Genomic DNA, 13,082 nt, shown 5'->3' on the forward strand with positions numbered 1-13,082 from the left:
ATTAAATTAGAAGGCAGCTACTATAGGCCTGGTGATCTCATTATTGGTGGGATTTTCTCTTTGGGAATGATTATAGACACTCGCGTCCTAGACTTTCATAGAGTGAAATTTTTCCCACAGACCATGTAAGTTTCAGCTGAAGGAGAAAGGGGCAGATCATTGCTCTCTTTGCTTTAAATTTTGGGACCTCTTTTAGAAATGCTTCTTCTTCTTTTTTTTAAAGTATCTTTATTGTTTTCCAGAAATAAAAAAGAAGAAAAGAAAAAAAAGTAAAAGAATAAGGAGTAAAAGCAGTACTTCTCGCATGTTTTGTTCTAGTTTAACAGATCTTAATCCATTTCTATTACCTTTCTGATACATTTCTTTATATTTTGTATATTTACATATAATTATCATAAGTAAATTTTACTAATTAATATAGAAAGTAATACATTGAGAAGAAAAAGAGTAACAAAAGTCATACGTCCTAAGGTAATTATTATCCTTCTTTTATATACTGATACTTTGTACTGTTACATTTTCAGCCTTTGTTTCGAATCCATTCATGCCATTTTTCCCAAATTCGTTTAGATTTTTTACTTTCAATCCCCTTTATTTATTTATTTATTTATTTATTTACTTACTTACTTACTTACTTACTTACTTACTTACTTACTTACTTATTTATTTATTTATTTATTGGATTTGTATGCCGCCCCTCTCCAGAGACTCGGGGCGGCTAACAGCGACAATAAAACAGTGTACAATAGTAATTTGGTATTGATGATTAAAAATCAATTAATATAAAAACCAAACATACATACATACATACATACATACCATGCATAGAATAGTAAAGGCCTAGGGGGAAAGAGGATCTCAATTCCCCCATGCCTGGTGGCAGAGGTGGGTTTTAAGTTGTTTACGAAAGGCAAGGAGGGTGGGGGCCATTCTAATCTCTGGGGGAGTTGGTTCCAGAGGGCTGGGGCCGCCACAGAGAAGGCTCTTCCCCTGGGTCCCGCCAGGCGACATTGCTTAGTTGACGGGACCCGGAGAAGATCCACTCTGTGGGACCTAACTGGTCGCTGGGATTCATGCAGCAGAAGGCGGTCCCTGAGGTAATCTGGTCCGGTGCCATGAAGGGCTTTATAGGTCATAACCAACACTTTGAATTGTGACCGGAAACTGATCGGCAACCAATGCAGACTGCGGAGTGTTGGTGTAACATGGGCACATTTGGGAAAGCCCATGACTGCTCTCGCAGCTGCATTCTGCACGATCTGAAGTTTCCGAACATTTTTCAAAGGTAGCCCCATGTAGAGAGCGTTACAGTAGTCAAGCCTCGAGGTGATGAGGGCATGAGTGACTGTGAGCAGTGACTCCCGGTCCAAGTAGGGTCGCAACTGGTGCACAAGGCGAACCTGGGCAAATTTGTCATTTCATCCATCTCAATACTTTTATATATTTCATCAATAATTAAGCTCTCTGATGGAGTTTGTTCATTTTTCCATGTTTGTGCCAATGAGATTCTGACTGCAGTGCTTATATGTGTTATGAGGAAGAGCATTTGTTTGGTATAAGATCTTTTCCAAATTCCTGGTTTGTATTCTATCTTCTCTTTTATAATTTCGGTGAGCCAATTATGAGTTGTTTTCCATATTCTTTGAATTTTGGGGCAGGACCACCACATATGAAAAAAGGAACCTTTTGGTTTTTTACATTTACAACAGGTTTCTTGTAATGTCGGATATATTTTCACTAATCTTGATGGTGGCATATACCATCTGTAGAAAAGTTTGTAATAATTTTCCTTATATACAGTGTGTTGAACTGTCCTTGTGTAGTGCCCATTTTATGCTTTTCTCAATAAAACAACAAGCTCTTAAAATAGGCTGGAATTCTCAATCCCTTCATCAAGAAAATTGTAAACAAGAGAAATGAGAAGGGAAGCTGTGCTCGTCTTTGACTTTAATAAAATGGATCTTCGTTTCAGAAATGTGTAAGTTTGAGCTGGAGGGGAAACATGCAAAAAATGTTTGCTTTAAATTCTGGGACCCCTTTCAGAAATCCTTTTTCAAGTGTATTGAACTGTTCAGATGGGGTGGATATTTTGTGCTTTATTTGATAAATTAGCAAGATCTTAAAATAGGCTGGAATTCTCAATCTCTTCATCAGGAAGATGCTAAACAACAAAAATGAAGAGGCAAGCTGTGTTGGCCTAGTGAGGAAGTCAAATTATAAATATTAATCTGACTAGTAACTTGTGGTAGAAAATTCAAATAAAAGCTCAACACTTTTTCAGATGTTACCAACATTTCTCTCTGCTTTGGAATCATCATTGCTTATGAATAATGCCCTTAAATAAATCTATGAGGTGACCCACCCACTGTAGTCCTATGCTCAGCAAAGTTTACCACACTTGAAGAAGCTGATCCAAGGCAGAGTTTAAATAATTCAGGTGAAAGGGGAGCAATTAAGGATTACAGTCATTGCAGCAAAATGAATATGGCAGAAATGCAGAGGTGGGTTGCTGCCGGTTTTGATTGGTTCAATAGAACTGTTAGTGGAGATTTGCCTCCACTCGCTGAAATAAGAACCGCTTCTCCCGGTGGAAAATTTTATGGAAATCTTTATTTTCAAGGCAACACTCGGATGTTATGGGGTGCACTAGCATCACAACTAGAACTGATAGGAAAGGTAAGTGGAACAAACACCCTTGCAGGGATGATAAAGGATATAAAACAGTCCGTTATATTTATGGAAAGGCTTCTTCCTTTCTCACAAACTCATCCAAGTTTAGCCAAGAGAGACTCTTTGGGGAAAAAACGATGAGATTTGGGAGTTTCTGCCCCCCAAATAGTGAAGCAAATTCTACAGTCATACACAAGTTTTCCTGTAATGTTCTCCAATGTTTTTCTCACTACAGATTTATCACTAGTAGCTACCAGCAGTTCCTTGCATTGGTGTTTGCTGTCTCCAAGGTCAATAAGGATTTTTTTCTGCTCCCCAACATCACCCTTGGCTTCAACATCTACAGCCATTGGGATAAGGAGATATTTATTTTCTGGAACAGCATCTCCATGCTCTCCTCACGAGGCCAAGTGGTTCCAGGATACAAATGTGACCAGAAGGACATTCTGTTGTCCATCATTGGTGATCTCAATGCCAAGTCCTCAAGACTGATGGCCTCCATCTTCAGCATTTTTAAGGTCCCACAGGTAAGGGGGCTCCATTTGGAGATATTATTGAGCTGCCAAAGATCAAGACAAAAAAGCCAAATATGAAACTAAAAGTATTTGAGGGGGGGCTATATATTGAGCTTGTGAATCGTACATTATTATTTATTAAAGGGTAGCCATCACTTTATTGCCATTTGTTCTCTATATCAGATATTTGGTTTCTTCTCTTGACTTTTCATATACCACAACCAATAAAAATGGCTAAGAATGGAATAACAACAACAACAACAACAACAACAACAGAGTTGGAAGGGACCTTGGAGGTCTTCTAGTCCAACTCCCTGCTTAGACAGGAAACCCTACACTACTTCAGACAGATAGTTATCTAACATCCGCTTAAAAACTTTCAGTGTTGGGAAGATTAAATTTGAGTCAGTCTGACTGTGAGTGCCATCAACCACACAATGGTGACCCCTTAAGTCAACATAAAATCTTTACTTTGTCTTTGAAAAAAGAATCTCTTTTTCTCCAGCTTGGTGTTGACTTTGAGTTCTCTCAGAGAGAGAGAAGAGTCTATCCTTCCTTCTTCCGGATTTATCCCGAGGAATCTCCTCAGTATGTGGGTTTAGTCCAGCTGCTCCTGTATTTCCAGTGGAACTGGGTTGGGCTTTTGGCCCCTAAAGATGACAGGGGAGAACGTTTCATCTCAACTGTGACGCCGATGCTCCAGGAGAAAGAGATCTGCCTGGCCTTCACTCTAATGCTGGAATTAGATAATATTGCAATCACTACAAAGAACCTTATTTTCAAGTTCCCTACCTTGCCTAAAGTAGAAGTGTTTATTCTGTTTGCAGACTACACTGTTGTTAACAGTGTAGTCGGCATGGGTATTTTTCTTGAAAATTTTAAAAAAGTATCATTTAGGAAAGTTTTTATCTTTACTTCCCATTGGAAACTTGGCATGGAAGAATCTGAGGAAGCATTGTACTATACAAAGATTTTGCATGGGGGCTTTCATTTTAGACACCACTCCATGGATGTCTCTGAATTCAGTCACTTTTTCCTGTCTTTGGATCCCTTGAACCCTCAAGGAGACGAATTTCTCCCTACATGGTGGGAATTTATCTTTTATTGCAGGTTCCCTAAATCAGGAATGATCCTTCCAAAGGGGGAAAAACAATGTATAGGAAAGGAGAATCTGAAGAATCTACCAAATTACACTATTGAAAAAAAAATGACAGGAGAAAGTTACAATATCTACAATGTTGTTTATGCTCTGGCACATGCTTTACATGCAATGTCTGGATCTGGAGTTGAATCAACCATGATGAGGTTTGGCAAGAGGATCTCAAATGTCCAGTCATGGCAGGTAATTTCTGGGGCTTTTGACTCAGTCCACAGATGCTTAGATCAGAAGCTCCTCATATGAATTTCTTCAGTTATTTACTAAATGTCTGCATAATCCCATATCAATTCATCTGAGACTCTGCCTTTATTTGAGCTTACCATTTTTTGTGCTACTCAGTTTGCTGTGTGAAGACAGCTTCTGATTAATAATGGATGGAAATTAACCAAGGTGAGAAGCAACCTAGAACTTAGAAGAAGTTTCTTAATTAACAGTTTACCTTTAGACATCGTGGGTTCCCAGTTGGTAGAATCATTTAAGAAGAGACAGAATAGCCACTTGTCTAAAACTGTAGAGAATCTGTTGCGACTAGAAGACCTCCAATGTACCTCTCAATACCTTGGTTCTGTTCCTATGACAACCATAGCACAGAGCAAGACTCAAAGTGATTCCAAAGGGTTCCTGGTCTGAAATTCATCCAAATTTCCTGCATCAAAGGCTAAAATGTTGGACCTCTCTGAATTATGAAGTGACCACCCAGGCCAGATCCTTCCTTCTACATAGCCCAGTAGGTCAGACTTGGTCCCTTCATAATGAGCTGGAGAAAATCAGTGGAATTTTCCATGGTTCTGATACAAATTATTTATTCATTTAAAACATTCTTTTATCCATTAACAAGACAAGACTTTGGGCCAAAGTAATTATTTGAAAGTGCATGTAGCCAGGATTGTGGAACTAAAATTATTGTGTTTTGTTCAAATTGGAGTTGGAAATCATGCCCATAAAGGGGAAATGTTTGGCTTCAGAGTTAAATATTTGGTGTTACAAATGATTTTTCAGATTGCCATCAAGAGGTGGAACTAGCTTCTCACATATAAACCCATCTTCTCAAGATGCCCCTTATGCGATGATAGAAGCTATGATGTCTCATTTGTAGCTCTATCTCTAACACTCTAATTTCCTAAATTCTACTTTCTTTCAGATTCTTCCCTATTTGAGCACTGTGAAGTTCAACAACAGTGCTGGAGATGAAGTTTCCTTCTCAGAAGATGGACTGGGATCTGCTCGTTATGATCTTCTCAACTGGGTTCGGTACCCCAATCGATCTTTTGTCCCCGTGAAGGTTGGGCAACTAAATCCTGAGGCTCCCCCAGGTCTGGATTTCAACATTAACTCTGATAGAATCATCTGGGCCACAAAGGTGAGCTGCAAGGAAATGTTGTAAGTTCACTTAGAAAAATTATTCTCTTGCTCAGATGCAGAACATCATCCTAACTTGAAAAATAATCAGTTGAACCAGAAATCATGACAATCATTTAATGAAAAATCTCCATTTCCTGTAACACATTTGAGGTCTGATTTGTATCATTCCACAAAGGATTAGGCTTGGGAAGGGCTTCTGCTTGGAATGCAGGGTGCAATTACAGCAAGCAACAGTGATTTCCATGGACCATTTAATGGAAAATCTCCATTTCCTGTAACACATTTGAGGTCTGATTTATGCCATTCCACAAAGGGTTAGGCTTGGGAAGGACTTCTACTTGAAATGCAGGTTGTAAGTTCACTTTAAAAAATCATTATCTTTCTGAGATGCAGAACATCTTCCTAAGTTGAAAAATAATCAATTGAGTCAGAAATCATGGCAGTCATTTTATGAAAAATCTCCCTTTCCTGTAACACATTTATGATCTGATTTATGCCATTCCACAAAGGGTTAGGCTTGGGAAGGGCTTCTGCTTGGAATGCAGGATGCAATTACAGCAAGCAACAGTGATTTCCATGGACCATTGATGCTCAGTTGTATCCTCCTGGTTCTTTCTTTTAGAAATGCTGTGGTTCAGTCACAAGCCTTCCTCTGCAGGATGAAACCCCAGTTCTAATCTCCTCTATCTATTGATGTCTCAGCAATGCCAGTGGCCTCGATCCCTCAGGAGCTGTTCCATATTTCTGATAGATGGTAGCAATGTATCTCTTTAAAAGAGAATCTGGATATTAAACTAGCAATGGGGAAAAGAATGAATGCAGCAGGCTCATTCCTTAAGTAATTTCAAATTATTCTCTTTTAGACCATCCCATTTGCAAGGTGTAGCATGAAGAGGTGCCATGCGGGAGAGAGGAGAAGAGTTCCAGAGGGCAAGCAGGTTTGCTGCTACCATTGTGATACCTGTCCAGAAGGGACCATTTCTAATCAGACAGGTAGAGCAGACATCAAATTAAAATATTCCAGAATTATGGAAGACATTTATTAAATCAATATATTTTTGTTATTGTGTCATTTTTTTATAAGATTGATATGCACTCATACTTTTTCAATAGAACCTTTCTATTGATCTAAACTGCTCTTGCCACAGAGGGCACTTTTCTCAATCCTCAGCAAGGATAGTTTGAGGGCACAATTTAGGAGTCTCCAACATCCATTTCTGCTTCTATTTTCACATCCAATTTGGAAACCAATTTTCAATATTTTCCTGAGGAAATGAGGCAGGTGGTCCAACTTTTTATCATTTAGTGTGTGCTTCTTCTGACATCTCCATCAAACACCAAGGAAATAGACTTGCCAGAGAAAAAGGTGATCCACCTCTTTATGTCTCTTTGATAGAGCAGGAGGGAGGAATGAACAGATTTCATGAAGGTTAAGGCTATCAGGTTAGGGGTTAATGTGCATGCAAACAAAAGAGCAAAATTCCTAGATAACAAATTTGTCTGTCTTCTGTCGTGAGTGGCCATGACCGGGTCAGTTACTGACAGATTTTGAGGAGGATGAACTGGGAGCGTCTTGCTACCCTAGGGCAGTATTCTTACAAGCTGAATCAGAGAGTAAGCGTGAGGGAGAGCTGGAACTGGAGGAACCTCCAGAGACTGTAGAAACATCAGTGATGGTAATTGAGGATCAGGAACCCCTATTAGATGCCTGTGTCAGAAGATTTAGAAGCAGACAGGAAAAGTTCAGAAAGTGATTCTGTGAAAGAAGTCTAGTCAGTTATAGCTCTGGGAAACAATGATCACATACAGACAGTATAAAATAACATTTCTGGGGAAAAGAGGTGTAGTGTGACAACAAGTCATAATGGTTGTGTTGCTAGATCCAGGTTTCCAGAAATGCTTTGCTGGCAAACTTTTGCTTTCCCTTTAACATCATCCCACAGAGAAATAGACAAATCCTTAGACAAAGATTTCTTGATTTCAGATGCAGTTCACTGTGAACCCTGTCCAGAAGACCAATATCCCAATAAGGACAAGGACAAATGCATTGCCAAGAAGATCCACTTCCTCGCTTATCAAGACACCTTGGGATACATTTTAGTTTTTCTTGCTTTTTTCCTTTCTGGGATCACTTCTGCAGTCCTGGTGATTTTCTATAAACATCATGATACACCAATTGTCAAGGCAAACAACCGAAATCTCACTTACATCCTCCTAGTCTCCCTCTTACTCTGCTTCCTTTGTTCCTTCCTCTTCATTGGTCAACCAGGGAAGATCACCTGTCTCTTCCAACAATCTACCTTTGCCATTCTCTTTTCTCTTGCAGTTTCCTCTGTGTTGGCAAAAACTGTAATGGTGGTTCTGGCCTTCATGGCCACCAAGCCAGGGAACAAGACAAGACAACTCTTAGGAAAACCACTGACCATCTCCATTGTCTTGGTCTGTCCCCTGATCCAAGCAGTCCTTTGTGCCATCTGGCTGGGAAGCTCTCCCCCATTTCTTAACTTGGACTTCCACTCCTTATTTGGGGAGACTATCTTGGAATGTAAGCAAGGCTCAGCTGTAATGTTTTATGGTGTCCTCTCCTACCTAGGACTTCTGGCCTTTGTCAGCTTCACTGTGGCATTTCTAGCTAGGAAATTGCCTGATAGTTTTAATGAAGCCAAGTTCATTACTTTTAGCATGCTGTTTTTTTGCAGTGTTTGGATCTCCTTCATCCCTACCTATCTGAGCACCAAAGGGAAGTCCATGGTGGCTGTGGAGATCTTCTCCATTTTGGCCTCTGGAGCTGCTCTCTTGGCTTGTATCTTCTTCCCCAAATGCTACATTATTCTGTTGAAGCCCGATCTGAATTGTAGAGAAAATATAATAAGAAACAAAAATTACTAACTAATGCAAGGAGGGGCCTCATTTATCCTTATGTTTGTGGCATTTTTTAGAATGTGATAAGATTTCTAATAAATGACGACACAGCATGTGAGGGAGCAAACTGGCAGTGAAGTTAGTTAGAACCCACCCCTGGCCCAATGCCCTGCATGGAAGGAAAACTTGTTATTAGAGATGTGTTTATTATTTCAGATATAGTGGTACCTCTACTTAAGAATTTAATTTGTTTTGTGAGCAGGCTCTTAAGTAGAAAAGTTTGTAAGTAGAAGCAATTTTTCCCATAGGAATCAATGTAAAAGCAAATAATGTGTGCAAACCCATTAGGAAAGAAATAAAAGCTTGGCATTTGGGTGGGAGGAAGAAGAGGAGGAGGACAGTCGCTACCCAGAGCAAAGAGAGTGTTTCTTTTCTCCGGGCGCTGGCAGAGGTTTATTCCTTCTCCAAGAGCCCAGAGAAAGGGAAATGCTTTGTTCGCTTTGGACTGCCAAAGCCTCCTTAAGCACCACTGAAAGGCTCCTTTGGCAGCCCAGAAAAGCCCAAAATGGCCGGAATTAGAGGTGGAATGGCAGGAAACTGGCTGGGCCTTTGTGCCGCTCTCAAATTTCCTGGGAAATTTTTCCAGGCTTGTTTTCTTAAGTAGAAAATAGTTCTTAAGAAAAGGTGTTCTTAAGTAGAGGTACCACTGTATTTCTAAGGTTTATGGCAAAAGAAAAAAATTAAGAATTAGATACAAATTACTGCAAGATATTCAGGAAAAATGGGGTTGGGTTTACCAGATCTGAAATTGTATTTTGAGGTATGTTGTCTGGTATAGTTAAGAGTGGGTGACCCTCCAGAATAAGAGGATACTTGAATTACAGGGCCACAAATTAAGATACCATAGTTTATCGTGGTATGTTGATTTTAATAATCACTTTGCTAGATATGCCATACTGAGTTTTTGGAATAAATATAAAGCAAGGTTCTCCATGATTTCGCCTCCTTATGTGTCCCCCGAAGAAGATTTTTAATAATAATAATAATAATAATAATAATAATAATAATAACAACAACAACAACAACAACACACCAGACATCTGAAGCATAACACACCAAACATCCTGATTGTGGGGAAAAAGAAAGTATGGATCATCGACATCGCAATCCCAGGAGACATCAGAATTGAGGAGAAACAGCTAGAGAAATTAGTGAAATACAAAAATCTAAAAATTGAGTTGCAACGACTCTGGCATAAGCCAGTGAAAGTGGTCCCAATGGGTCTTTTTGGGATTCTTTTTCTAATTTTCCTAATTTAAATATCCACTCTTTTTGATTTTGTCTTTTTTCCTTGTTTTTTCTTGATTTATAGGCTATTGTTAAGCCTCTTTGATAGGCTTTTGCTGTATCCCATAAATTCTGGAGGGAGGTATCTGGGTTGTTATTTTCTTTTAAAAATAATTTCATTTCTCTTTCAATCCAATCTATATATTCTTGTTCTTTTAATAGTTGTAGATCTACTCTCCAACTCCTATTTTTCTTCTCCTCCTCATTCCATATAATTTTTATTGGGTTATGATCAGCCCAGTCGTTTTTATCAATTTGAATTTGGTTTATTAAGTTTCCTATCTTATTATTAACCCACGCCATATCAATCCTGGACCAACTTTGGTGTGCATTGGAGTAGAATGTATATTCTTTTTTATTTTGGTTCCTTGTTCTCCAACAATCCCTCAAGTTTAATTCTTCACACATCTGATCAAACGTTTTTGGCAGTACTTTTCTTTTTTTATATCGATTTTTATTAGCACTTTTGTAATCCTTAATGGGATCAATAATACTGTTAAAGTCACCTATCATGCAAATGTCTTCTACTTCTAATTCAATCAGTTTCTGGTGCAAGTTATAGAAGAATTTTTTTAAATTTTTATTTGGTGTATAAATTACTACTAATGATACAAATACATTAACAATTTTAACTGTCATGATTAAAGTTCTTCCCTTTTTATCTGCATATATTTTCCTTGGATCTAATTCTTTTTTAACGTAAACTGCAATCCCTCTTTTTTTGTTATGTGATAAGGACGTAAATACTTTCCCAATTTTCTCATTTTCTAATTGCTTTTCATTTTTTTGTGGAATGTGTACTTCCTGTAGACAAACAATGTCTAAGTTTTGTTTTTGTAGTTTATTGAATATACTATTTCTTTTCATAAATGAGTTTAAGCCATTTACATTAATTGAGATTAATTTAATTTCTGTTCCCATCCCCCTTTAATTCCTTATTTGTCTTCTGTTTGTCCTGTTTTCTTTCTGTGCTCTTGTCAATATTCTTTCTTCCTCCTGTACTATATCTTTAGAGGTTCCTTCTTTCCCGCTATCTGAATCTATCTGGGGGTCTTCTATCTCTTTTTGACTTCCTGTTTCCACCCTCTCTTCCGCTATTAATTCATCGTAAAATTCCTGTGCCATAAGTTCATTATTTACTTTTATTTTTTCCCCCTTCCATGTGATAAGCATCCCCTCCGGAATTAACCATCTGAAGGTAACGGTCGGTAGTGTGCATCTTACTTTGTGGGGCTCGAGCTGGAACAAAACAGTACTCCTAAACCAGTTTCTGGTTTATGTCTCACCATGGATTGTGCTATGGGAACATGACAATTCTAGACAGGCCAGGATGTTAGTAAAACTTTGCATGATCTTACTCAATGATTTCTGGAGACATGTTATCACATTGAAGGACAGCAGAAGTCAATTCACTGGGTGTTGAACTATCTTCATCCAGCATCACTTTCCAGACAAGACCTGACAGTAAAGTTCAACCACTACACAACAATGTAGATCCATCCCCAATGGTGGATATACTATTTTTCTCCAAGATGCTCTTCTCCAGCTACTCCTCAGGGAATGGGGTTCTGAAGAAATTTAGGGTCCCCAGAGGAGAACTCAGTTCCCACTGTAATTTTCAAAATTCTGGTCTCTGGGACTTTTTCTGCTAATTCTCCAATGATTGTCTTTGAGTTAAACATCAGAACAACATGGAAGTGATCTTGCACTAGAAAAAGACAAATATCTCAGTCACATACAATGTAGCACTGGTTTTGGTACAGGTATGGATGGTGTCCTTTCCAGGTGAAGCTTGGTTTATCTCTCACTGAATCCAGAAAGTCACCAGAATTTCCACGTTATAAAAGTGCTTTCAATTCATCTAACTGTTAAATTCACTGTTACTGTTCTTTCTTAGAAACGGGAAGAGGATTGATTCTGACCCATAAATTATGGATCTTTTGCTTGTGCTTCTGCTGCTGCTGGTGTCACAGCAAATCTCTGGGAAACTTGGAATGAAGTGCCTGGTGAATTTTGAGAACCAGGATGAAAAAAAACCATGGAGCTATTACAGTCCAGGAGACCATATCATTAGTATGATCAACACTGGAACTAAAATATTGCATACAACAATGTTGTCTTTCAACACGGTTCCTCGTTGTCATATTGAGTTGTAAGTCATTCACTGTGATGGAATTTCATTCTCTCTAGTTGCAGTTCTCATTCTTTTCTTCTTATTTCACTTATGCCTATATTGTACGACCTTGAATTGTTCTGATTTCCATTGCTTCTCTGTTTTGTCCTATTGAGTCCTACGGGATTGGGCAGCATAGAAGTTAAATAAATTAAATGAAATAAAAAGAAATTAGTGCACATGCATGCCCCCTAGGCTAACCATTTGCCGTAAGTATGATGTAAAATCCACAGAAATCAGTTTGTGACTGAAACTGTGAAAAATTGTAGCTGAAACAACTGAATCAGGTAGAGCATTCCAGACTTTGACAATTATATTACAGAAATCATATTTTTTAGAGTCAGGTTAAGAATGATTTCATTTCAAGTACAGTTATTGAATGGATTGTACTTGCCTCTGCCTAGTTCATGTCCATATTTTTACAACTACTCATTCATATTCAATGCTTAAGCCTTATAGAAAGAGAGAATAACCATATTTTAGATCTTCTTTCTCTTTTATAGATTTAGAAACAATACCAAAGGATTACCTTGTAGTGCTTTTTATTCTTTCTTTCTGTCGATCTGCCTCTTTGAAGACTTCTCTGTGGTTCTTAGACTCCCTTCGTGTGACAGCTGCTATGGCCGCGCCCGGACAGCCGTCTGGATGCGGTTCTCCATCGTCATAGCCGCGGGGTTCTCCCTACCCCCTGGGGCAGCAGCGATCCACCCCAGGGGCTCCAGGATACCCCCTGTTCTGCGTCAGGCTCTCCAAGCCCCAACGGAGCGCAAATCGCGCCCTACGGCATGGAAAAGAATGCCGCAAAGATGGAGCAATATCTTTGCGCGTCCGACACAGCTGAGCTCACCCAGAAGTCGTATTTTTTAGACTCAAGTTAAGAATGATTTCATTTCATGTACAGTTATTGAATGGATTGTACTTGCCTCTGCCTAGTTTATGTCCATATTTTTACAACTACTCATTCATATTCAATGCTTAATCCTTATAGAAAGAG

General features: G+C 38.8%; 1 protein-coding gene across 1 annotated transcript in view; it reads left to right on the forward strand.

The window, feature by feature from the left end:
• Positions 1–2,493: 2,493 nt before the first annotated feature.
• Positions 2,494–13,082, forward strand: part of LOC139157654 (vomeronasal type-2 receptor 26-like) — a 44,842-nt gene continuing 34,253 nt past the window's right edge. Inside the window, exons 1-6 of the mRNA XM_070734692.1 lie at positions 2,494–2,501; positions 2,906–3,197; positions 3,691–3,987; positions 5,486–5,657; positions 8,033–8,251; positions 12,833–12,944. Of these exons, the coding sequence (XP_070590793.1) occupies positions 2,494–2,501; positions 2,906–3,197; positions 3,691–3,987; positions 5,486–5,657; positions 8,033–8,251; positions 12,833–12,944 (1,100 nt within the window). The remainder of the gene's footprint in view (positions 2,502–2,905; positions 3,198–3,690; positions 3,988–5,485; positions 5,658–8,032; positions 8,252–12,832; positions 12,945–13,082) is intronic.

This window comes from Erythrolamprus reginae, chromosome 1 (assembly GCF_031021105.1).
Source record: "Erythrolamprus reginae isolate rEryReg1 chromosome 1, rEryReg1.hap1, whole genome shotgun sequence".
Lineage (NCBI taxonomy): Eukaryota > Metazoa > Chordata > Lepidosauria > Squamata > Dipsadidae > Erythrolamprus > Erythrolamprus reginae.